The sequence below is a fragment of the Salmo trutta genome, chromosome 7, assembly GCF_901001165.1.
Source record: "Salmo trutta chromosome 7, fSalTru1.1, whole genome shotgun sequence".
NCBI lineage: Eukaryota > Metazoa > Chordata > Actinopteri > Salmoniformes > Salmonidae > Salmo > Salmo trutta.
Genome location: NC_042963.1, coordinates 56,120,395 through 56,145,335, shown reverse-complemented (window position 1 = coordinate 56,145,335; position 24,941 = coordinate 56,120,395). Strand labels below are relative to the sequence as shown.

The 24,941-nt window shown below is 45.2% G+C and overlaps 1 protein-coding gene across 1 annotated transcript in view; it reads left to right on the top strand.

Annotated features, from left to right (window-relative positions):
- Window positions 1–1,371: 1,371 nt before the first annotated feature.
- Window positions 1,372–24,941, top strand: part of LOC115196559 (unconventional myosin-Va) — a 33,992-nt gene continuing 10,422 nt past the window's right edge. The window contains exons 1-26 of the mRNA XM_029757390.1: window positions 1,372–1,558; window positions 2,643–2,753; window positions 5,094–5,265; window positions 6,226–6,370; window positions 6,564–6,720; window positions 6,984–7,127; window positions 7,456–7,537; window positions 8,918–9,025; window positions 9,322–9,428; window positions 9,939–10,204; window positions 10,592–10,673; window positions 11,149–11,289; window positions 13,795–13,920; window positions 14,251–14,334; window positions 14,809–14,931; window positions 15,134–15,231; window positions 18,768–18,854; window positions 19,311–19,419; window positions 20,120–20,331; window positions 21,535–21,691; window positions 22,259–22,498; window positions 22,843–23,091; window positions 23,293–23,386; window positions 23,555–23,697; window positions 24,031–24,204; window positions 24,677–24,871. Coding sequence (XP_029613250.1) covers window positions 1,532–1,558; window positions 2,643–2,753; window positions 5,094–5,265; window positions 6,226–6,370; window positions 6,564–6,720; window positions 6,984–7,127; window positions 7,456–7,537; window positions 8,918–9,025; window positions 9,322–9,428; window positions 9,939–10,204; window positions 10,592–10,673; window positions 11,149–11,289; window positions 13,795–13,920; window positions 14,251–14,334; window positions 14,809–14,931; window positions 15,134–15,231; window positions 18,768–18,854; window positions 19,311–19,419; window positions 20,120–20,331; window positions 21,535–21,691; window positions 22,259–22,498; window positions 22,843–23,091; window positions 23,293–23,386; window positions 23,555–23,697; window positions 24,031–24,204; window positions 24,677–24,871 — 3,633 coding nt within the window. The 5' untranslated portion in view covers window positions 1,372–1,531. The remainder of the gene's footprint in view (window positions 1,559–2,642; window positions 2,754–5,093; window positions 5,266–6,225; window positions 6,371–6,563; window positions 6,721–6,983; window positions 7,128–7,455; window positions 7,538–8,917; window positions 9,026–9,321; window positions 9,429–9,938; window positions 10,205–10,591; window positions 10,674–11,148; window positions 11,290–13,794; window positions 13,921–14,250; window positions 14,335–14,808; window positions 14,932–15,133; window positions 15,232–18,767; window positions 18,855–19,310; window positions 19,420–20,119; window positions 20,332–21,534; window positions 21,692–22,258; window positions 22,499–22,842; window positions 23,092–23,292; window positions 23,387–23,554; window positions 23,698–24,030; window positions 24,205–24,676; window positions 24,872–24,941) is intronic.

The window sequence follows — 24,941 nt, the reverse complement described above, 5'->3', positions numbered from 1 at the left end:
GGCCTATATCTCCACCACACAACCCTGCTCTGCTGAGCCATTCTGGAGAGAGACTGGCCTATATCTCCACCACACAACCCTGCTCTGCTGAGCCATTCTGGAGAGAGACTGGCCTATATCTCCACCACACAACCCTGCTCTGCTGAGCCATTCTGGAGAGAGACTGGCCTATATCTTCACCACACAACCCTGCCCTGCTGAGCCATTCTGGAGAGAGACTGGCCTATATCTCCACCACACAACCCTGCCCTGCTGAGCCATTCTGGAGAGAGACTGGCCTATATCTTCACCACACACACCTGCCCTGCTGAGCCATTCTGGAGAGAGACTGGCCTATATCTTCACCACACAACCCTGCCCTGCTGAGCCATTCTGGAGAGAGACTGGCCTATATCTTCACCACACAACCCTGCTCTGCTGAGCCATTCTGGAGAGAGACTGGCCTATATCTTCACCACACAACCCTGCTCTGCTGAGCCATTCTGGAGAGAGACTGGCCTATATCTTCAACCCTCCCCCTCTTCTTGTCTCAACATTTTTAATTATACTCCAGACTCATTATCTTCACAGTCTGGAGAATCAGCTAGACCTATGTGTCTATGTGTTACTGACCCAGGCAGACCAGGCTGCCCATATCTACAAGTTGGACATTTGATTTGCTAAGATTTGAAATTTCCAACACATTAATGTTTCTTATAAAAATAAGAAGTGATACAGTCAGTCTCTCCTCAACTCTTAGCCAAGAGAGACTGACATGCATAGTAATAATATCAGCCCGCTAACTACAATGAAGAGCAAAACGTGCCGCTCTGTTCTGGACCAACTGCAGCCTAACTAGGTTTTTCTTTGCAGCACTGGACCACACGACTGGGCAATAATCAAGATAAGATAAAACTAGAGGCTGCAGAACTTGCTTTTTGGAGTGTGGTGTCAAAAAAGCAGAGCATCTCTTTATTACGGCCAGACCTCTCCCCATCTTTACAACCATTGAATCTATATGTTTTGACCATGACAGTTTACAATCTAAGGTAACGCCAAGTAATTTAGTCTCCTCAACTTCTTCAACAGCCACACCATTCATTACCAGATTCAGTGGAGGTCTAGAACTTAGGGAATGATTTGTACCAAATATAATGCTCTTAGTTTTAGAGATGTTCAGGACCAGTTTATTACTGGCCACCCATTCCAAAACAGACTGCAACTCCTTGTTAAGGGTTTCAGTGACTTCATTAAATGTGGTTGTATATATGAACGTTATAATGTAATATGTAATAAGTCAAGCAGCCACAAGGAGGGACGCGTCACTCACCTTTCAAGGCAACAGCCACAGGACGCGCAGAACAGACATACCCATAATGCACAGAGACTGCACACTTGAAGAAGTATGGAGATCCCTGTCGGCACGTAGCCGCTATTTTCTCTCTCTCTCTCTCCGCTACCTTTTCCTTTATATTTGTATATTTATTCACTAGGTCGCAAATGAAGAGACAGAGGTCAAAGTGAAGAGTGGATATAAAGCATACTGACTGTCATGGCAGCATCTGAACTTTACTCCAAGGTAGGTTCACATGATTATTAGGTTGCTGGCAGGGGCATGTAAATCAGTAGGACTATAGGGTCATTTACTGGTAGAGAATAACAGTTAAATGGAGTTCCGCTACGTTATCAACATTGATCTCAGTTTTGTTCTGACTTGAAGAACCACAGTTAATTTGTGTGTGCTAGCAGTCGTTCAATCTTCTCGGTGTAGAAGTTTGGATAATGGGACAATTCAGAGTATAACAGATTTCTCATTCCTGGATTGAGGTAGATTTTCCCAGACATATTTTGCGCCGGTTTTGCAGTGTCTTAGTTTATACAGGAAGTTTGTCCGATCCGAGCGCAGCTGTGAGCAAGAATACAGTCAGAATCTATTCTGGATTCACAACTGCATTCTAGTTTAATCTAAATGATCAATGCCATTTAAATGTTTTTATCTGTGACCATTCTCTTCGAAGATACAATCTAATATCACTATGGATGAGATGACAACTTTACTTTACTTAGTCATCAATAATCATCATTGACATTTCTCCCGAACAAAACCATTGATGTTACTAATAACTTTATAATGATGCAACTCACAAAGTAGTTGAGGAAAGCTCAACTCCACTCTCCTAAATCGAGGCGATATAACACGGAGTAAACGTTAACTTTCCACGGCTGTTTCATCACGGTCTGTAGCACAGTTATTGTTGACATGTTGCAAAAAAGTCTATCGCAATGACCTGACGTTACATGAAGGTTTTAAAACTAGGTCGTGTAAGAGTTGGGATAATAGGACAATTAGGAGTAAAATGCATTTCTCATCCCTGGAATGAGGTACATTTTCAGAGTGATAATCTGGCGCCGGCTGTGCAGAAGTAAACACGCATAGGGTTTGAATCTATTCTGGATAGCAGTAATGCACCGTTTTCGTTATATTGATATTTCTATGCATTAACCTGTGTCCCTCTACTCCCTCTGTATAATTAGACTAGATCATACTAAAACATGTCAGTATGTTGCCTAGCTATATCTATGACTTGTGGCTTTTTAGTCATAGATGTAGCTATATGTTGTTGACATGTCCATGCATTAACCAGTGTCCCTCTGTCCCTCAGTATACCCGGGTCTGGCTCCCAGATGCTGTGGAGGCATGGAAGCCAGCAGAGCTCACCAAGGACTACACTCCTGGAGACTGGGCTCTGTGTCTACAGCTGGAGGATGGCACAGTGAGAGAGGAGCTGGGTCTGGAGGGGGGGAGAGATGGGTCTCTGGGTCTGGAGGGGGGGAGAGATGGGTCTCTGGGTCTGGAGGGGGGGAGAGATCGGTCTGGAGGGGTGGAGAGATGGATCTGGAGGGGGGGAGAGATGAGTATCTGGGTCTGGAGGGGTGGAGAGATGGGTCTCTGGGTCTGGAGGGGTGGAGAGATGGGTCTCTGGGTCTGGAGGGGTGGAGAGATGGGTCTCTGGGTCTGGAGGGGGGGAGAGATGAGTCTGGAGGGGTGGAGAGATGGGTCTCTGGGTCTGGAGGGGGGAGAGATGAGTCTCTGGGTCTGGAGGGGTGGAGAGATGGGTCTGGAGGGGGGAGAGATGGGTCTGGAGGGGTGGAGAGATGAGTCTCTGGGTCTGGAGGGGTGGAGAGATGGGTCTCTGGGTCTGGAGGGGTGGAGAGATGGGTCTCTGGGTCTGGAGGGGTGGAGAGATGGGTCTCTGGGTCTGGAGGGGGGGAGAGATGGGTCTCTGGGTCTGGAGGGGTGGAGAGATGAGTCTCTGTCTGGAGGGGTGGAGACATGAGTCTCTGGGTCTGGAGGGGTGGAGACATGAGTCTCTGGGTCTGGAGGGGGGGAGAGATGGGTCTCTGGGTCTGGAGGGGTGGAGAGATGAGTCTCTGGGTCTGTAGGGGTGGAGACATGAGTCTCTGGGTCTGGAGGGGGGGAGAGATGGGTCTCTGGGTCTGGAGGGGGGGGAGAGATGGGTCTCTGGGTCTGGAGGGGGGGAGAGATGGGTCTCTGGGTCTGGAGGGGTGGAGAGATGAGTCTCTGGGTCTGGAGGGGTGGAGAGATGGGTCTCTGGGTCTGGAGGGGTGGAGAGATGGGTCTGGAGGGGGGAGAGATGAGTCTCTGGGTCTGGAGGGGGGAGAGATGAGTCTCTGGGTCTGGAGGGGGGGAGAGATGAGTCTCTGGGTCTGGAGGGGTGGAGAGATGGGTCTCTGGGTCTGGAGGGGTGGAGAGATGAGTCTCTGGGTCTGGAGGGGGGAGAGATGGGTCTCTGGGTCTGGAGGGGGGAGAGATGAGTCTCTGGGTCTGGAGGGGTGGAGAGATGGGTCTCGTTAGAATAGGAAGAAGGACAATTTGGATAAAGACGGGGCCAGTGTTTTAACTATGGCTGTTACATTCTGAGGACTTGCCCACCACAGTATCATCCAAACTGTAAATAATTGTTCTCCTGTTTTATTTATGTACCTGGTTGATACATTTACTTCAGCCTAAAAATATGTTGCTGAAGTTAGTTACCACTTTGGCTTGAGTAAGTGAAGGCTTCACACTATAGCTACAGTTTTAGACACACATGTTCATAAGTAGCCTAAACATTCTATATATATTTTTTAGATCAAACTAGATACAGGGACTGAAACGTAAAGAGGCCACAATACCTACGGTGCTTTTACTCCAAACGTTTTGCTGTTGCACAGCAGCTGATGGTTCAAGTTGAGGCATGTACTTCAGGTATGGAAATAAGCCCAAGATGTTATCCGAGTGGTTGAGCAGAAGAGAATCACCATTTTAATACACTATTCAATGGACGTATGAAGGAAAGACTAATTGCATCTATAAGGAGTTCAGTAATTTAATGCTGAAAATATATCACTTTTTTGGGGCGACCTGATGAAATTCACATAGAAATGTGGATTATAGATCTGGCATTCCCATTGAAAGCAAGTCTAAGAAGGTAGATCTGTTTCTATGTGCGCTATTTCTCGTTAAGTTCGTTTTTTTTTGCGTCTTTTACGTTTGGTTTTATACACCAGCTTCAAACAGCTGAAAATACAATATTTTTTGGTGATGGAAAATATATTTCACAGCGGTTTAGATGGTACAATGATTCTCTACATTAGACTTGCTTGTTTTGTCACATAAATTGAAATTAGGCGAACTATTAGAATTTTAGCAACCAGGAAATGGTGGAGCAGTTTCTGCATAGTGCCTCTTTAATTAATTACAAGGCCTACTGTATACAATTCCAACGTTGAATAAACAACCCATATTAGACACAGTTTCTGCATAGTACACCTTTAAGTATCAACCCATATTAGAAACAGTTTCTGCATAGTACACCTTTAAGTATCAACCCATATTAGAAACATTGCCTAATCCGACATAAACTTGCACTAATTTCCAGTGCTTGTCCAGTGAATATATGTGTGTGTGTGTGTGTGTGTGTGTGTGTGTGTGTGTGTGTGTGTGTATATATATATATATATATATATATATATGTATGTATATATATATGTATGTGTTCTTGTTATTTTTTGAGGTTTTGCATTCGTCTGACTGCTGTGTTTTCTTCCAGAACGTGGAACACAAGATCGACCCCCAGACCAACAGTTTACTCCCGCTAAGGAACCCTGATATCCTGGTGGGGGAGAATGACCTGACAGCTCTCAGCTACCTCCACGAACCAGCAGTTCTACACAATCTCAAAGTGCGCTTCGTGGAGTCCAAGATCATCTACACCTACTGCGGTAAAGAGACAGACACACTCCCACATCCATCTACACCTACTGCGGTAAAGAGACACTCCCACATCCATCTACACCTACTGCGGTAAAGAGACACTCCCACATCCATCTACACCTACTGCGGTAAAGAGACAGACACACTCCCACATCCATCTACACCTACTGCGGTAAAGAGACACTCCCACATCCATCTACACCTACTGCGGTAAAGAGACACTCCCACATCCATCTACACCTACTGCGGTAAAGAGACACTCCCACATCCATCTACACCTACTGCGGTAAAGAGACACTCCCACATCCATCTACACCTACTGCGGTAAAGAGACAGACACACTCCCACATCCATCTACACCTACTGCGGTAAAGAGACACTCCCACATCCATCTACACCTACTGCGGTAAAGAGACACTCCCACATCCATCTACACCTACTGCGGTAAAGAGACACTCCCACATCCATCTACACCTACTGCGGTAAAGAGACACTCGCACTCCCAAGTCCATTTACACGTGTTTTGCGGGTAAATACTAAAGCCTTTAACTCTGTTCTGGTGACTCACTGTAGACTTTGGAGTCCTGTTCACAGGACTGTCAGTTCCGTTTCAGGTAATATAGATAGTGTCGATCATATATTCACAAGTCTGTGTCCTGACATTCTGACCTACCGTTCAGAATGTTCTACCTAAAATATAAATGTTTTAACCACCGTAAACATGCTTGTTTTAACTGCTGTAAATATGCAATTGTGCTGGAGCTGCAGAGTTTATCGGGATATTTCACGTGGAAATTAGATCATTGTTGTCATATTGTTCTGGATTTATATCTGTATCTGGCAAAACATTTGTTGTTAACTGCTACCGGTCGAATATATGGGCTATTTGAATTGTTTGAAATTTGTGTGTGTGTGTGTGTGTGCTTTGATTTATCATGTGACTGATTTGTTGATGTGTATTCATTCAGGCATCGTGTTGGTTGCTATCAACCCCTACGAGAGTATTCCCATCTATGACCATGACATCATCCATGCCTACAGTGGACAGAACATGGGAGATATGGACCCTCACATCTTCGCTGTGGCAGAGGAGGCTTACAAACAGATGGCCAGGTCTGTCAATCACTCAGCTGAATGTCTTGGCCGTGCTTCCTTCCTCTCTTGACGTGATTGGACAGGTGACGTTAAGGGCGCCACCACCTGGCTTTCAGCTGTCCAGTCATGCCACACCAGTGATTACTTCAAGGAAGGCTTGGGGGGGGGAAAAAAGGATGCATTTTTTAAAAATAACTTGTTGTTCTTCTAGAGATCAGAGGAACCAGTCCATCATAGTGAGTGGGGAGTCTGGGGCTGGTAAAACAGTCTCTGCTAAGTATGCCATGAGGTACTTTGCTACAGTCAGTGGGTCCTCCAGCGAGGCTAATGTGGAGGACAGAGTGCTGGCCTCCAGCCCCATCATGGAGGTAAGAGACCACAGGTCTTCTTTCAATTCAGTAAACTTTATTGATCCTAGAAGGGAAATCATTGTTGGAAGTTAAAGGCAAAATGTTGTGGGGGTTTTCAGATAGAGCTGACTACACGCCAGTGGTATGTTTGTTTCTACAGGATATCTTTCAGAAAGTTCCACAACGTTTTGCTCTGCTGAACATGACCCAGATCTACTTGTCTGTAGCCAAATACCCAAATGAAAACGGGAGCGCGTTCATTCTGTTTTTTTTTCCTCTAGGCCATCGGGAATGCAAAGACGACTAGAAACGACAACAGCAGTCGGTTTGGGAAGTACATCGAGATCGGATTCGACAAAAACCATCACATCATCGGGGCCAACATGAGAACGTACTTGCTGGAGAAATCTAGAGTGGCGTTTCAGGTGAGGTCCAATACATGGACTGTATTTGGTATGGCTGGAGTTCACGGTGTGTTCTTTAGGGTAAACCGTAGCAAACTGTTTCATACCTACTCAACATGACCTCGTTTGTAAGTTTCTCATCTGTAAAAGGAATTCTTCACTGTATGTTGACTGGGGAGCATTGGTTTTGCTACAGCTGAGATGTCCTCGTTCCTCTTCTTCCTAATGAATTATGGGGCTTTACGATTTTCTAACAAACACATTCCTGAAGAGAAAGAGGTACTGTGCTACTGCCAGTCGGTCTTATTTTTAAAACTCGATTTGATTATACACTTTGTTGTCTTTGCAGGCTACCGAAGAGAGGAACTACCATATCTTCTACCAACTGTGTGCCTCCTCACACCTTCCTGAGTTCAAAACTCTCCAGTTAGGTATGATTCCACACTAAACAAAAATATAACGCAACACGTGTTGGTCCAATGTTTCATGAGCGGAAATAAAAGATCCCAGAAATGTTTCCATACGCACAAAAATCGTATTCCTCTCAAATTTTCTGCACAAATTTGTTTACACCCCTGTTAGTGAGCATTTGTCCTTTACCAAGATAATCCATCCACCTGACAGGTGTGGCATATCAAGAAGCTGGTTAAACCGCATGATCATTACACAGGTGCACCTTGTGCTGGGGACAAATCTAAGGCCACTCTAAAACGTGCAGTTTTGTCACACAACACAATGCCATAGATGTCTCAAGTTGAGAGCTCATGCATTTGGCATGCTGACTACAGGAATGTCCACCAGAGCTGTTGCCAGAGAATTTCATGTTAATTTCTCTACCATAAGCCGCCTCCATCGTTGTTTTAGAGAATTTGGCTGTACGTCTCACTGGCCTCCCAACCACAGACTACATGTATGGAGTCATGTGGGCGAGTGGTTTTCTGATGTCAGCGTTGTGAACAGAGTGCCCCATGGTGGCGGTGGGGTTATAGTATGGGCAGGCATAAACTACGCACAATGAACACAATTGCATTTTATCAATGGCAATATGAATGCACGGAGATACCGTGATGAGCTCTTGAGGCCCATTGTCGTGCCATTCATCCGCTGCCATCACCTACAGGAGAGGGTATCTCTCCAGGAACAGGGTTGGTGTTAAAACCTACAGGAGGGTATCTCTCCAGGAACAGGGTTGGAGTTAAAACCTCCAGGAGGGTGTCTCTCCAGGAACAGGGTTGGAGTTATAACCTACAGGAGGGTATCTCTCCAGGAACAGGGTTGGGCAGCTAAGTTATACATAAATATAGAAGAGTATTCCTCTGAGTAAACAAAAGGTTTTTTGTTGTTGTTATTTTCTCTATAATCCTACCACTCATGCTTCCATCCAGAGCGTGGAATGCTGCTGTCACGGCAACAGAAAACCATGCTTCCATCCAGAGCGTGGAATGCTGCTGTCACGGCAACAGAAAACCATGCTTCCATCCAGAGAGTGGAATGCTGCTGTCACGGCAACAGAAAACCATGCTTCCATCCAGAGCGTGGAATGCTGCTGTCACGGCAACAGAAAACCAAACCATTGTGTGCAGCTATTCCCTTATTGTATGAAAGGAACATGTTTCCACACACAGTAGTTTGGTGGAATATCCTTAATGAAATGCATCTAAAACATAGCAAAAAAAACTGATGCCAGATCAGGTTATCATGCTAACTCATTGCAGCCTCCATAAACATGTTTGAATGATTGATTCATAGGAAAGCTATGGCAGATAGATTGACGTGAGGCCATTGTTGTTGTGTATGGTTCCTGTCTGCAGGTAACGCTGATGATTTCCACTGTACCAACCAGGGAGATAGCCCTGTCATAGAGGGAGTCGACGATGCCAAAGAGATGTGCAGCACCAGGAAGGCTTTCTCATTGTTGGGTGAGTTAGTATAATAGCGAAATTACCCCCAAGCAAATACTGTACCAGCAACTGTGGTTGTACAGAAATAAAATGATCATGAATCTTATTTGTTCACTGTAGTTTATTCAGCAATTACATTTATCTAGCTATGTATTACTCTATATTAAAGTCTAATTCTGCACACGTTGGCCTGTAAATGTTTGTTTGCCAGCAGAAACTTGTGGTCTGCATCTGAAGACAGCCAAGCCTGGTGGAGGGCCACACTAAACCTGTTTTTTAGTCACTACAGACTAAAAGCTTCTCTTTTTTTTCAGGAATCAATGAAACGTACCAAATGGGACTTTTCCAAATCCTGTCCGCTCTGCTTCACCTTGGTAACGTGGAGGTGGAAGAGAGATCGGCAGACAGCAGTACCATCCTGGTGTGTTCAGAACAAACTCGGACTGTGTCCCAAAATGGCACCCTTTCCCCTATATAAATCATGACATTTTCTAGCCCTATAGGTCCTGTGTAGGCATTGGAATAGAAGCTATTATAACATGTTTGACTATTCTCACAGGACTTGTCCTGCACATTTCCCTTGAGAGCTATGCCGTACAAGGCATCACATAGTGTAGCCTAAGGGGCTTTTGAAAGTACAACAATGCTGCCAATTCTATGTTGGTTTTGCATGGAATGCTGGCCCTTTTATGTTAGGGCCAGTTTCCCGGACACTGATTTTTTTTATTTTTTTTAAGCCTAGTCCTGAACTAAAAAACACACTCAATGGAAAATCGTATTCATTTTATTTTTTTTGGTCCACTGAATCTCCATTGAGATCAGGACTAAGTTTAATCTGTGTCCAGGAAACCAGCCCTTTGTCCCAAACAGATGTTCATGTTGTGATTGTGGTGTCATCGTTGTGTTATTATTTATTGTTGTGTCCTTGCAGCCCGACAATAGTCACCTGATGGTGTTCTGTGAGCTGATGGGCGTGGCCTACCAGGACATGTCCCATTGGCTGTGCCACAGGAAATTGAAGACTGCCACGGAGACCTACGTTAAGCCCCTCTCCAAAGTGCATGCGGTCAGCGCACGGGACGCGCTTGCTAAACACATCTACGCTAAACTCTTCAGCTGGATCGTAGACCACATCAATGAGGCTCTGCGCTCTGCTGTCAAACAGCACTCCTTCATTGGGGTTCTCGACATCTATGGGTGGGTGTGTGGTGGTGCTGGTGGTGGGGGTGGTGCTGGTGGTGGGGGTGGTGGTGCTGGGGGTGGTGGTGGTGGTGCTGGTGGTGTGTGGTGCTGGTGGTGCTGGTGGTGTGTGGTGGTGGGGGTGCTGGTGGTGGTGTGTGGTGCTGGTGGTGGTGCTGGTGGGGGTCAGTGATGTTTTCTGGTGTTTATATTGTGAATATACACTGAGTGTACAAAACATTAAGAACACCTTAAATAATATTGAGTTGCGCCCCACCCCTTTGCCCTCAGAACAGCCTCACGTCTGTCATGGAAAGAGCAGGTGTTCTTAATGTTTTTGTCCCCTCAGTGTATAAATGGTCTCTTGACCTTAGTCATGTTTCATTTCCTGTTTTCCCCCCCCAGGTTTGAAACGTTTCACATCAACAGCTTTGAGCAGTTCTGTATTAACTATGCTAACGAGAAGCTTCAACAGCAGTTTAACATGGTAGGTCTCTCTCTCTCTTCTCTCTTCTCGCCTCTGTCCTCTCTCGCCTCTCTCTCCTCTCTCTCTCCTCTTTCTTTCTCTCTATCGCTCTCTCTCCTCTCTCCTCTCTCTCTCTCTCTCTCTCTCCTTTCTCTCTCTCTCTCCTCTCTCCTCTCTCCTCTCTCCTCTCTCCTCTCTCTCTCCTTTCTCTCTCCTCTCTCTCTCTAACAAGCCTGTTCAGATTATCTTTGAGAGGCACACCATCAATCCAAAATCAAACTCCTAGATCTGAGAGGATTGGATAGGTTTAAGCAATATGGTGAAAGCTTCATCTTGCCCTGTGTTATGCCAGGTCGCCATATTACATAAACCTCTCAAATCTCCACAAGTACCTAGGGTATAGGGGCTAGAGCTTGATTTGGGATTTCTCTGCCTTTGTCATTCTTGTCTGTTTGAAACGTAAGGTCAGAGGTCAGCTTGTGTTCTCTCGCTGCAGCATGTGTTTAAGCTGGAGCAGGAGGAGTACATGAGAGAGGAGATTCCCTGGACTCTGATAGACTTCTACGATAACCATCCCTGTATCAACCTCATCGAGGCCAAGATGGGGGTCCTGGACCTGCTGGATGAGGAGTGCAAAGTAACACGAAATATACACACGCACACGCACACACACACACTAATAATGATGATGAAGGTCCTAGAATGGATCCCTGTGGAACACCAAGACAGAAGGAGGGAGTTGACTCTTTAAAGTCTACTCCTTCAGAAAGTATTCATACCCCTTGACTTACTCCACATTTTGTTGTGTTACAACCTCAATTCAATTATTATTTTTTTTTTCTTCTCACCCATCTACACACAATACCCTGTAATGACATCACAGTACCCTGTAATGACATCACAGTACCCTGTAATGACATCACAGTACCCTGTAATGACATCACAATACCCTGTAATGACATCACAGTACCCTGTAATGACATCACAATACCCTATAATGACATCACAATACCCTATAATGACATAAAAAGTGAACATGTTTTTAGACATTTTTGCACATTTATTGAAAATGTAATTTATCTAAGTATTCACACCCCTGAGTCAATACTTTGTAGAAGCAAAGTTGGCAGCGATTTTAGCTTTGAGTCATCTTAGGTATGTCTACCATCTTTGCACATCTGGGTTTGGTGGATTTTCTCAAGCTCTTTTAAGTTAGATGGGGAGCGGCGGTGAAACGCAATAGTCAAGCCTTTCCACAGATTTAATGGGATTCAAGTCTGGGCCACTCAAGGACTTTCACATTCTTGTTCTGAAGCCATTCCAGCGTTGCTTTGGCTGTATGCTTGGTGTCATTGTCCTGTTGGAACGTAAATCTTCGCCCCTCCAGTCTGTCGTTTGCACTCTGAAGCAGGTTCTCATCTAGGATTTGCCATTCATTGTTGTTTGCCATTCATTGTTCCCTCTATCCTTACCAGTCTCCCAGTTCCCTGCTACTGAAAAGCATCCCTATAGCATGATGCTGCCACCACCATGCTTCACGGTAGGGATGGTGTTAGATGGGTGATGAGCTGTGCCTGGTTTTCTCCAGACGTAGCACTTTGCATTCTCAGGAGTAGCTATAGTCTGGCCACTCTCCCATAAAGCCAAGTTTGGTGAAGCGCTGTAGACACTGTGGTCCTTCTGGCAGGTTCTCCCATCTCAGACAAGGAACTCTGTAGTTCTGTCAGAGTGGTCATTGGGTTCTTGGTCACCTCCCTGACCAAGGTCCTCCCTGACCAAGGTCCTCCCTGACCAAGGTCCTCCCTGACCAAGGTCCTCCCTGACCAAGGTCCTCCCTGACCAAGGTTCTCCCTGACCAAGGTCCTCCCTGACCAAGGTTCTCCCTGACCAAGGTCCTCCCTGACCAAGGTCCTCCCTGACCAAGGTCCTCCCTGACCAAGGTTCTCCCTGACCAAGGTCCTCCCTGACCAAGGTCCTCCCTGACCAAGGTTCTCCCTGACCAAGGTCCTCCCTGACCAAGGTTCTCCCTGACCAAGGTCCTCCCTGACCAAGGTTCTCCCTGACCAAGGTTCTCCCTGACCAAGGTCCTCCCTGACCAAGGTCCTCCCTGACCAAGGTCCTCCCTGACCAAGGTCCTCCCTGACCAAGGTCCTCCCTGACCAAGGTTCTCCCTGACCAAGGTTCTCCCTGACCAAGGTCCTCCCTGACCAAGGTCCTCCCTGACCAAGGTCCTCCCTGACCAAGGTCCTCCCTGACCAAGGTTCTCCCTGACCAAGGTTCTCCCTGACCAAGGTTCTCCCTGACCAAGGTTCTCCCTGACCAAGGTCCTCCCTGACCAAGGTCCTCCCTGACCAGTTGTTCAGTTTGGTCGGACGGCCAGCTCTAAGGCAGAGTCTGAGTAGTTCCATATTTCTTTTCCATTTCCCAATGATGCAGACCACTGTGTTTTTGGAAAATGTCAACACTCTTGAAATAGTTTTATACCCTTCCCCAGATATATGCCTCATCACAATTCTCAGAGATCTACAGACCGTTCTTCATGGTATAGTTTCTGTTCTGACATGCACTGAATTATGGCATGTTTCATGTGGACCCCAGGAAGAGTAGCTGCTGCTTTCACAGCAGCTAATGGGGATCCTAATAAAATACACAAAAAAAACAAAACAGTGGAACCTTAAATAGACAGGTGTTTCTTTCTAAATCATGTCCAAACAATGGAATTGGCCACAGGTGGACTCCAATCAAGTTGTAGTGACAACTCAAGGATGATCAAAGGAAATTGGATGCAACTGAGCTCAATTTTGAGTGTTAAAGCAAAAGGGGGGTGTGAATACTTATGTAAATGAGATTTCTGTATTTCATTTTCAATCAATTTGCAAAAATTTCATAAAAACATGTTTTCACTTTGTCGTTATGGGGTAGTGTGTGTAGATGGGTGAGGGGGAGGGGAAAAAATGATTTAATCCATTTTGAATTCAGGTTGTAACCCAACAAAATGTGGAATAAGTCAAGGGGTATGAATACTTTCTGAAGGCTCTGTACATACACACACATATTTAGGATGTGAGTCAGGCTGATGTGTTAACTTCTCCCCTTCCTTCCTCTCCTCCCTCCTCCCCCCTTCCTCTCCTCCCTCCCTCAGATGCCCAGAGGCAGTGATGACACATGGGCTCAGAAACTTTACAACACCTTCCTGAAGAAAAGTGATCTTTTTGACAAACCTCGTATGTCCAACAAAGCATTTATCATCGTCCACTTTGCAGACAAGGTACACAAGCGTCCTTGTATAAAAAAAATAAAAAATGTTGTAAATACTTTTATTTTTACTCTAATTGGCATGTCAGACATTCTATTTATGTATATGTTGAGGGAGGCCATTGCTTGCTGTCTGACTGTAGGATGTGGTTGTTGAGTGTTAGTGACTGACTGACTGAAATAGCTCTCCTCATTTGAGCAGCACTAACCAAACCACTCCTGTTCAAGACTGAGGGTTAGGTTGAATATCTCCTTTTATGTTTCTTCTTATCATGAATTGACATGGGTGTATATTTCCCTACTCGCTGTTCCCTCTGTTTAACATGACCCTTTTTGTCCCTAGGTGGAGTACCAGTGTGAGGGATTCCTGGAGAAGAATAAGGACACTGTCAATGAGGAGCAGATTATTGTGCTCAAGCTAAGCAAGGTTTGTTTTGTTTGTTTGTTTGTTTGTTTGTTTGTTTGTTTGTTTGTTCAGATCAGGTCAAACACTCAACCTTTCTCCAGTCTTCCAGTGTGTAAATACATTCTGTATACTAGTCTTATGTGGAGGACCATCATAGTGCCCTCAGGTTAACTAGTCTCTCTGTGTGATGTGTGAACTAGGAGAACACACCCAGCACAGAGCTGTAGGAACAAGTCTATGTTTAGATCTTCACAGACCATTTGATGTAATGGAGAAACTGCCCCCTGGTGGTAAAATACATGTTCCTAGTTCATAACTTTTAGGAATGGTGACTTTTCATATGGTGACAAACCACTGGGAAAAAAGTGTCACAGTTAAGCAGACAAAGAACCAAAAGATTACAGTCGAGATGATAAAAAAAAAATGGTCACAAACAAACGTTAAACAAAACCGTTTCCTGTTCCTGTTTGAGACGTGTTTGACTCTTCCCTCCAGTTTGATCTACTGTTGGAACTGTTCAGCGATGAGGAGAAGCCTGCAGGCTCCCTGAGCAGTCGCAGTAAGATGACACGGCCTGTTCAGGCTCAGAGAGACCACAAGAAGACCGTTGGAACGCAGGTGAGAGGGAGCAGCACAACAAAACGGAAATCAGTCTTCCTTTGGTGTGGTTTTAGATTCAGATTTTTTGGGGGAAGTTATAAAACACGAGTTGCCATGTTAAAACCTTCTCAATGTAAATCTGATGTTTTTAGTATAACTAGTACTTTACTACATTTAGATTTAGTTAAATTTGACCCTTTTATCTCGCCCCTCTCCTCAGTTTCGTAACTCTCTACATCTGCTGATGGAGACTCTGAATGGAACAACCCCTCACTATGTACGCTGCATCAAGCCCAATGACCTCAAATCCCCATTCATGTGAGTCTGCCACCACGCTCCTTTACCTGGGTTATGTTCATTAGGCACCAAACGGAGAAGAACAGGCTGAAATAGAAATGGACTCTCTGGAGTTGTCCAATAAGAAATGCTTTTTTGTTTTTGTTTTTGTTTTCGGTTTCAAAAACGTAAAAAAAAATAAAAATAAGGTGATGTTCCCTAATAAATATGACCTAGTTATTATTGTTTTGTGGCATCCTGGGAAAGAGAGGGTAAAATCTGTCACCAATACGTTGATTCACAACGTTGTTTGAACATATTGTGACATGGAATCTACGTGGAAAATACATTGGATTTGAAAAAAAGTAATCAACGTTTTGAGGATGAAATTTCAACCACATGATTATGTCATGGTAACCAATTTTCAACAGACAAAAACCTTGTATAAAATATGTTGAATTTGTACCTTTGAAACAACGTCAGATCTTCAACATTATATCCACTATCAGAACAAAAACAATAGGCTGGGCAGCACCTCCCACTGGAGAGTTGATCTGTCTACATTACAGCACCTCCTACTGGAGAGTTGGTGTATCTACATTACAGCACCTCCTACTGGAGAGTTGATCTATCTACATTACAGCACCTTCTACTGGATAGTTGATCTACCTACAGCACCTCCTACTGGAGAGTTGATCTATCTACATTACAGCACCTCCTACTGGAGAGTTGATGTATCTACAGCACCTTCTACTGGAGAGTTGATGTATCTACATTACAGCACCTCCTACTGGAGGGTTGATCTGTTTACATTACAGCACCTCCTACTGGAGAGTTGATGTATCTACAGCACCTCCTACTGGAGAGTTGATGTATCTACATTACAGCACCTCCTACTGGAGAGTTGATGTATCTACAGCACCTCCTACTGGAGAGTTGATGTATCTACATTACAGCACCTCCTACTGGAGAGTTGATGTATCTACAGCACCTCCTACTGGAGAGTTGATGTATCTACAGCACCTCCTACTGGAGAGTTGATGTATCTACAGCACCTCCTACTGGAGAGTTGATGTATCTACAGCACCTCCTACTGGAGAGTTGATGTATCTACAGCACCTCCTACTGGAGAGTTGATCTACCTACATTACAGCACCTCCTACTGGAGAGTTTATCTATTACAGCACCTCCTACTGGAGAGTTGATCTATTACAGCACCTCCTACTGGAGAGTTGATCTATCAACATTACAGCACCTCCTACTGGAGAGTTGATCTCTCTACATTACAGCACCTCCTACTGGAGAGTTGATGTATCTACATTACAGCACCTCCTACTGGAGAGTTGATCTGTCTACAGCACCTCCTACTGGAGAGTCGATGTATCTACATTGTTGTGGTTTTAAATGGTTGAAAGGGCAGTGATAACATATTTAGATGACAACTGAACCAAAAACCAGACACTGTTTTTCCATTAACATTTGGTTCTGTTTTTTTACTGAATAAAAACGCAACATGCATTGAAATAAATTCATTAGGCTGTAATCTATGGATTTCACATGACTGGGTAGGGGCTCAGCCATGGGGGCCTGGGAGGGCATAGGCCCACCCAACCGAGTCGCCTAGAAGGCCAGCATCCCGGAGTCGCCTCTTCACTGTTGATGTTGAGACTGATGTTTTGCGGGTACTATTTAATGAAGCTGCCAGTTGAGGACTTGTGAGGCGTCTGTTTCTCAAACTAGACACTCTAATGTACTTGTCCTCTTGCTCAGTTGTGCACCGGGGCCTCACACTCATCTTTCTATTCTGGTTAGAGCCAGTTTGCGCTGTTCTGGGAAGGGAGTAGTACACAGCGTTGTACGAGATCTTCAGTTTCTTGGCAATTTCTCGCATGGAATAGCCTTCATTTCTCAGAACAAGAATAGACTGACGAGTTTCAGAAGAAAGGTCTTTGTGTCTGGCCATTTTGAGCCTGTAATCGAACCCACAAATGCTGATGCTCCAGATACTCAACTAGTCAAAAGAAGGCCAGTTTTATTGCTTCTTTAATCAGAACAACAGTTTTCAGCTGTGCTAACATAATTGCAAAAGGGTTTTCTAATGATTAATTAGCCTTTTAAAATTATAAACTTGGATTAGCTAACACAATGTGCCATTGGAACACAGGAGTGATGGTTGCTGATAATGGGACTCTGTACGCATATGTAGATATTCCATTAAAAATCTGCTGTTTCCAGCTACAATAGTCATTTACAACATTGACAATGTCTACACTGTATTTCTGATCAATTTGATGTTATTTTAATGGACAAAAAAAAAGATTTTCTTTCAAAAACAAGGACATTTCTAAGTGACCCCAAACTTTTGAACGGAAGTGTATATATACAGTCAACAGTTTGGACACACCTACTCAGTCCAGGATTTTTCTTTATTTGTACTATTTTCTACATTGTAGAATAATAGTGAAGACATCAAAACTATCAAATAACACATGGAATCATGGTTTAATAAGTGCTCAGCATATGTGGGAACTCCTTCAAGACTGTTGGAAAATAATTCCAGGTGACTACCTCATGAAGCTGGTTGAGAGAATGTCAAGAGTGTGCAAAGCTGTCATCAAGGCAAAGGGTGGCTACTTTGAAGAATCTCAAATATAAAATATATTTAGATATTTTTTTAAACATTTTTATTTGGTTACTACATGATTCCATATGTGTTATTCCACCAATCAGGTCTTTATGGTAGTGGCCAGATGGAAGCCACTCCTCAGTAAAAGCACATGACAGCCCGCTTGGAGTTTGCCAAAAGGCACCTAAAGACACTCAGACCATGAGAAACAAGATTCTCTGGACTGATGAAACCAAGATTGAACTCTTTGGCCTGAATGCCAAGCGTCACGTCTGGAGGAAACCTGGCACCATCCCTACGGTGTAGCATGGTGGTGGCAGCATCATGCTGTGGGGATGATTTTCAGTGGCAGGGACTGGGAGACTAGTCAGGATCGAGGGAAAGATGAACGGAGAAAAGTACAGAGATTGAAAACCTGCTCCAGAGCGTTTAGGACCTCAGACTGGGGCGAAGGTTCACCTTCCAACAGGACAACAACCCTAAGCACACAGCCAAGACAACACAGGACTGAATGTCCTTGAGTGGCCCAGCCAGAGCCCGGACTTGAACCCAATCGAACATCTCTGGAAAGACCTGAAAATAGCTGTGCAGCAAAGCTCCCCATCCAACCTGACAGAGCCTGAAAGGATCTGCAAAGAAGAATGGGAGAAACTCTCCAAATACAGGTGTGCCAAGCTTGTAGCGTCATACCCAAGAAGAATTGAGGCTGCAATCGCTGCCAAAAGGTGCTTCAACAAATTACTGAGTAAAGAGTCTGAATATTTATATAAATGTTTTTTTATTTTTTTTTTATTATAAATTTGCTTCGTCATTATGGGGTATTGTGTGTAGATTAATTAGGGGAAAAAAAAAAAATCATTTTAGAATAAGGCTGTAATGTAACAAAATATGGAAAAAGGGGTCTGAATACTTTCTGAATGCATGCAATGTATGTATGTTGTCTTTGTAATAGGATGGACCCCATGAGGGCAGTACAGCAGTTACGGGCTTGTGGAGTCCTGGAAACCATCCGCATCTCAGCAGCAGGCTTCCCATCCAGGTACGGCACCAACAATAACACCAACAACACCAACAATAACAGCACCAACAGCACCAACAATAGCAGCACCAACAGCACCAACAACACCAACAACAACAGCACCAACAGCACCAACAATAACAACAACAACAGCACCAACAGCACCAACAATAACAACAACAACAACACCAACAATAATAACAATAACAACAACGTCACCCTGCCCATTGGAGCCGATTGATCCAGCTCTAAAAGGAACTCTCACATAACAATACACAAGCATTCAACTTTCTTTATACACACACACACACACACACACACACACACACACACACACACACACACACACACACACACACACACACACACACACACACACACACACACACACACACACACGCCACAAAGTGTTACCACAGCATGTGCCCGTAACAACAGAATCAGGAGCATATGTTACACACCTGTACCTGTGAACAGGTGGACCTACCAGGAGTTCTTTAACCGGTACCGGGTTCTGATGAAACAGAAGGACATTCTCTCAGACAGGAAGCAGACCTGCAGGAACGTCCTGGAGACATGGGTCCAGGTAGGAAGTGTCCGGGGGTTAGAGGTCAGGCCTTAGGGTTCAGGAAGTGACCTGACTTGGAGAGATGAGTCACAGTAGGGACAGAGTGTACAAAATACATAAATGGATATATCTTACCATGGCTATTCCACACACAAACTGTCTACTTCAATTACCTCCATCTAGTAAGTATCCAGACTGGATACAAAGGTAGCAAAGATATTAAATGGTCAAATCAAATCAAATGTATTAATAAAGCCCTTCTTACATCAGCTGATATCTCAAAGTGCTGTACAGAAACCCAGCCTAAAACCCCAAACAGCAAGCAATGCATGTGTAGAAGCACGGTGGCTAGGAAAAACTCCCTAGAAAGGCCAGAACCTAGGAAGAAACCTAGAGAGGAACCAGGCTATGAGGGGGGGCCAGTCCTCTTCTGGCTGTGCCGGGTGGAGATTATAACAGAACATGGCCAAGATGTTCAAATGTTCATAGATGACCAACATTATAACAGAACATGGCCAAGATGTTCAAATGTTCATAGATGACCAACATTAGAACAGAACATGGCCAAGATGTTCAAATGTTCATAGATGACCAACATTAGAACAGAACATGGCCAAGATGTTCAAATGTTCATAGATGACCAACAGGGTCAAATAATAATAATAATAATAATAATAATAAGTGTGGCTAAAATGCTCAACACCCTCTTATCTCCAAGGACCAGGACAAATACCAGTTTGGAAAGAGCAAGATCTTCTTCAGGGCGGGTCAGGTGGCCTATCTAGAGAAGCTACGTTCTGATAAGCTGAAGAAGGCGTGCGTACGTATCCAGAAGACTATCAGATGTTGGCTGGCCAGGAAGAGGTATCTCCGTATGAGACAAGCTGCCATCACCATACAGAAAACTACACGAGGTTACCAGGCGCGCTGGTGAGTGGAGAGACTACAACCTCACAGGGTTTCCACCCACAATTATTATATACCTTCCAGACAGGGAAACCCAGGGAATGGAAATCAATTTACGTACAGTATTGAATCAATATTTTGCTGTAATTTGTCCCCACATTGCTTTACCCACTGTGTGTATGTTTACACTAGTTCCCCCAACCACATAGTCAAAATTGTCTATATTGGTAAAATTCATAAAAAAACTAAATGTAGAGTTAGACATAAGGTTAGCAGTGTGGTTAGGGTTACGTTTAAAATCACATTTTAAGAAGATGAATTGTAGAAATAGGCATGGTTTAATACTGTGGCTGTGATACCTAGTGACGACCCTGTATGTCTGTCATCAACATTCTAATCTGTAGACCTGAAAAGTCCTGGAATTTGTCATGTCTGAAGAGTGGGAACCCTGATTATTAATAGAGTCAGACATCTGCCCTTTAGGTGTATTATCTCTGACTCTCTCGCTCCCCCTCACCTCTCCCTCTGTCACCCTCTCTCTCTCCCTCTTTCACCCTCTCTCTCCTCTCTCCCTCTCTCTCTCCTCTCTCCCTTCTCTCTCCTCTCTCCCTTCTCTCTCTCTCTCCTCTCTCCCTTCTCTCTCTCTCTCCTCTCTCACCCTCTCTCTCCTCTCTCTCTCTCCTCTCTTCTCTCCCTCTCCTCTCTCCCCCTCTCTCTCCCTCTTTCACCCTCTCTCTCCTTCTCTCTCACACCTCTCTCACCCCCTCTCTCTCTCCCTCTCTCACTTTTCTCTCACCCTCTCTCTCTCCTCTCTCTCTCTCTCTCCCTCTCTCACTTTTCTCTCACCCTCTCTCTCTCCTCTCTCTCTCCTCTCTCACCCTCTCTCTCCTCTCTCTCACCCTCTCTCTCTCCTCTCTCTCACCCTCTCTTTCTCCTCTCTCTCACCCTCTCTCTCTCCTCTCTTCTCTCACCCTCTCTCTCTCCTCTCTCCTCTCTTCTCTCCCTCTCTCTCTCCTCTCTTCTCTCCCCCTCTCTCACCCTCTCTCTCTCCTCTCTTCTCTCCCCCTCTCTCTCTCCTCTCTTCTCTCCCCCTCTCTCTCACCCTCTCTCTCCTCTCTTCTCTCCTCCTCTCTTCTCTCCCCCTCTCTCTCACCCTCTCTCTCTCCTCTCTTCTCTCACCCTCTCTCTCACCCTCTCTCTCTCCTCTCTTCTCTCCCCCTCTCTCAGTCTGGTAGTGTTCCTGAGGAGGACCAGAGCAGCAGTTATCATCCAGAAGAACCAGCGTATGTTAGTGGCCAGGAGACGCTACCAGCAGCAGAGATCAGCATCTATCACCATGCAGCGTCTGCTACGGGCCTACCAGGCCAGACAGACCTACCGCAAGGTATGCAACACACACCCGACCTGCTCCAAACATCCAAACACAGTTCTCTACACACAGTTGATCATTCAGGGGTCGTGTTCGTTCAGGGGTCGTGTTCGTTCAGGGGTCGTGTTCGTTCAGGGGTCGTGTATGTTCAGGGGTTGTGTTCGTCGTGTTCGTTCAGGGGTCGTGTTCGTTCAGGGGTCGTGTTCGTCGTGTTCGTTCAGGGGTCGTGTTCGTTCAGGGGTCGTGTTCGTTCAGGGGTCGTGTTCGTTCAGGGGTCGTTCAGGGGTCGTGTTCGTCGTGTTCGTTCAGGGGTCGTGTTCGTTCAGGGGTCGTGTTCATTCAGGGGTCGTTCAGGGGTCGTGTTCGTTCAGGGCACAACATATCAAAACGGAAAGCAGGGGAAAACGTTTCTAATTGGTTCAGATAGTACCTCCCTGTTTCAGACAGTTTTCTTGTGTTTAGAATCCACTGAAACACGACTCACGTCTACAACAGTGATTTTGTATTTATATAGCCCTTTTCCAGGTGCTTTACATAGCAAGGAGGAAACTCACCACAACCTCCATTCTCTGCTTCCCCCAGCTGCTGTACGAACACAAGGTTCTCACCATCCAGAGGTGGGTGAGAGGCTGGCTGGCCAGGCGGAGGTGCAGACGCTCCCTGAGGGCCGTGGTTTATCTCCAGAGCTGTGTGAGACGCATGGCTGCCAGGAAGGAGCTGAGGAAACTCAGGGCGGAGGCTCGCTCTGTAGAACACTTCAAGAAGCTCAACGTGGGCATGGAGAACAAGATCATGCAATTGCAGAGGAAGGTGGATGAACAGGTGAGAAACGACACTTCCTGTATGGACGTAGTTACTTCCTGTATGGACGTAGTCACTTCCTGTATGGACATAGTCACTTCCTGCGTCGAAATTCACCTATGGGGAAAGCTACAAATAGTAGTACTACTACAACTAAACGAACAAGTGAGACCAGGCAGTTGGGTTTCATGTTTATTTTGAATAATGAATATTTTGGAAATCTTGCTCTTTGGAGACACGCACCACTCTCTCCTTAGAAATATCTGTTTCCTTCAGGATTCACCCCAGTTGAAAACAGGACATTGTTTCATGAGGTAATGTTTGTCACATGTAAACCCTCAGTGTGTCCCCCCTCCCTGCTGCAGCACAAGGAGAACAGAGAGCTCAGTGAGAGGTTGCGTACTGTGGAGCGGTCCCGGGCGGCGGAGAGCGAGAGACTGGGGAGAGAGGTGGAGCGGCTGCGCGTGGCAGAGGAGGAGAGCAGAGTTAAAGCAGACGGGGTACCCTCCCTCCTGGAACAGCTGTCATTCCTCCGTCAGGAATTGGAGACCACCAGGTTGGAGAAAGAGGCCGTACAGGAGGAAGCTAGGACCTACAGGGTGGACACTGAGAAGGTAACGTAACTGCTGCATTCACCTACTAACTTAGACGGAGAATGTAAGAGCTAATACGGTCGTTTCTCCAAAGCGACTTAGAAAACTGTCAACAATGTCACCGACACATTATATTAAGAATGGAACTTCCAAGCCTGACGTTGCTCTACTGAGCCATGGAGACAAGTGTCCACTGACGTGTTTCCCTCTTCCTGCCACTAGGTGGTGTCAGAGTTGAATGAGAACAACAGATTGTTGATAACAGAGAAAGACAATATGAATCAGCTGATCCAGGAACAGAGCCAACAGATAGCAGGTACAGTACAGGGGTCATGTTCATGATGGCACACAGTTAAACAAAAAAAAAAAACGTTTTGCAATGGAAAACATATAAACATTTTTAAATGTTTTAATGGACAAGTCTTTTTCTGTCTGTTGTCTTCCATTCGTTGCCTAATGAACACTTCCCTGTTCCTTTGTCCAGAGAGCAAGGCCCATGCTAAAGACGGTATGCAGCTGGAGAGTGATCTCTGTGAGGAGCGGGACCACTACCAGAGTCTGCTGAGTGAATACACACACCTAAAAGAGAGACATGCTGACCTGAAAGAAGAGATGACTATTAGCATGGTGAGATGAGTTATGGAGCGTTATAGACCTTGGAGAATAGACGTTTATTCATGCAGGGTGTTGGAATGCTGTTATCCATCTCATACAGACATTCAAAGCTATTTATCCTACGTTAACCAACGTTATGTTTTAGATTTTTTGGGGGGGATTAGTCATCTCTATAATATACCAACCTTGGTTTGGTTTGACAGTCAAGTTTCACTGCCGCTTTCCTAGCTTGCTAGCCTGGATTTCAGTGGCTAAAACACGGCATACATTAGGTCTATATGAAAATAACGTATTGGTTTGTGTCAGCTTCGGGCTACCTATCTAACCTCCATGCTATCTAAACAGATCACCAATAAACCAGGCCACCGGAGAACAGACTCCAACTACAGCAGCAATGAGTCTGAGGGAACTCCCAGCTCTGGGTTCGCGGAGGGAAGAAACAGCTCAGTGAAAACTCACAGCTCAACACGCAGCTCCTCAGGGTTCACCGAGTCAGAGACGAGATCTCTACGAGAAGACGTAAGGAACTCAAATATAAACATATGGAATGCAAAAAAAAAACTCATCATCGTTGAGGTTTACGTGGAAGCTCACCACCCATAGCTTCCACAACATCCGAGTGATGAACAAGGCTCAGGAGTATGATAGCACAAGGCTTCTACCCTCATAGTCCAAGGCTCAGGAGCATGATAGCACAAGGCTTCCACCCTCATAGTCCAAGGCTCAGGAGTATGATGGCACAAGGCTTCCACCCTCATAGTGCAAGGCTCAGGAGCATGATAGCACAAGGCTTCTACCCTCATAGTCCAAGGCTCAGGAGCATGATAGCACAAGGCTTCCACCCTCATAGTCCAAGGCTCAGGAGCATGATAGCACAAGGCTTCTACCCTCATAGTCCCACCCAGGATGCTTTGCTCTCTCATAGAATTAGACCCGTTTTATTCTGGATGAAGTAAAGCAAATGTTTTATTCTGGTGTTGTTGTTGTTCAGGACGCGCCACACCAGGATGCGGTTGACATGTCCGTCCTGTTGAAGCTGCAGAGGAGAGTCACTGAGCTGGAGCAGGACAAACACACACTGCAGAGACACCTGGATAAGCGGGAAGAGGCACAACAAGACCAGGTCAAAAATGCAGAGAAGCAAAGAACTGCGGGGAGAGCTGAGCTGGACCTAGAGGCTCTGAAAGTAATGACGTTTCATAAATTATTACCGCGCAGTTACATTTGACCATTTCTTAGTTAATATCTGGTAACTT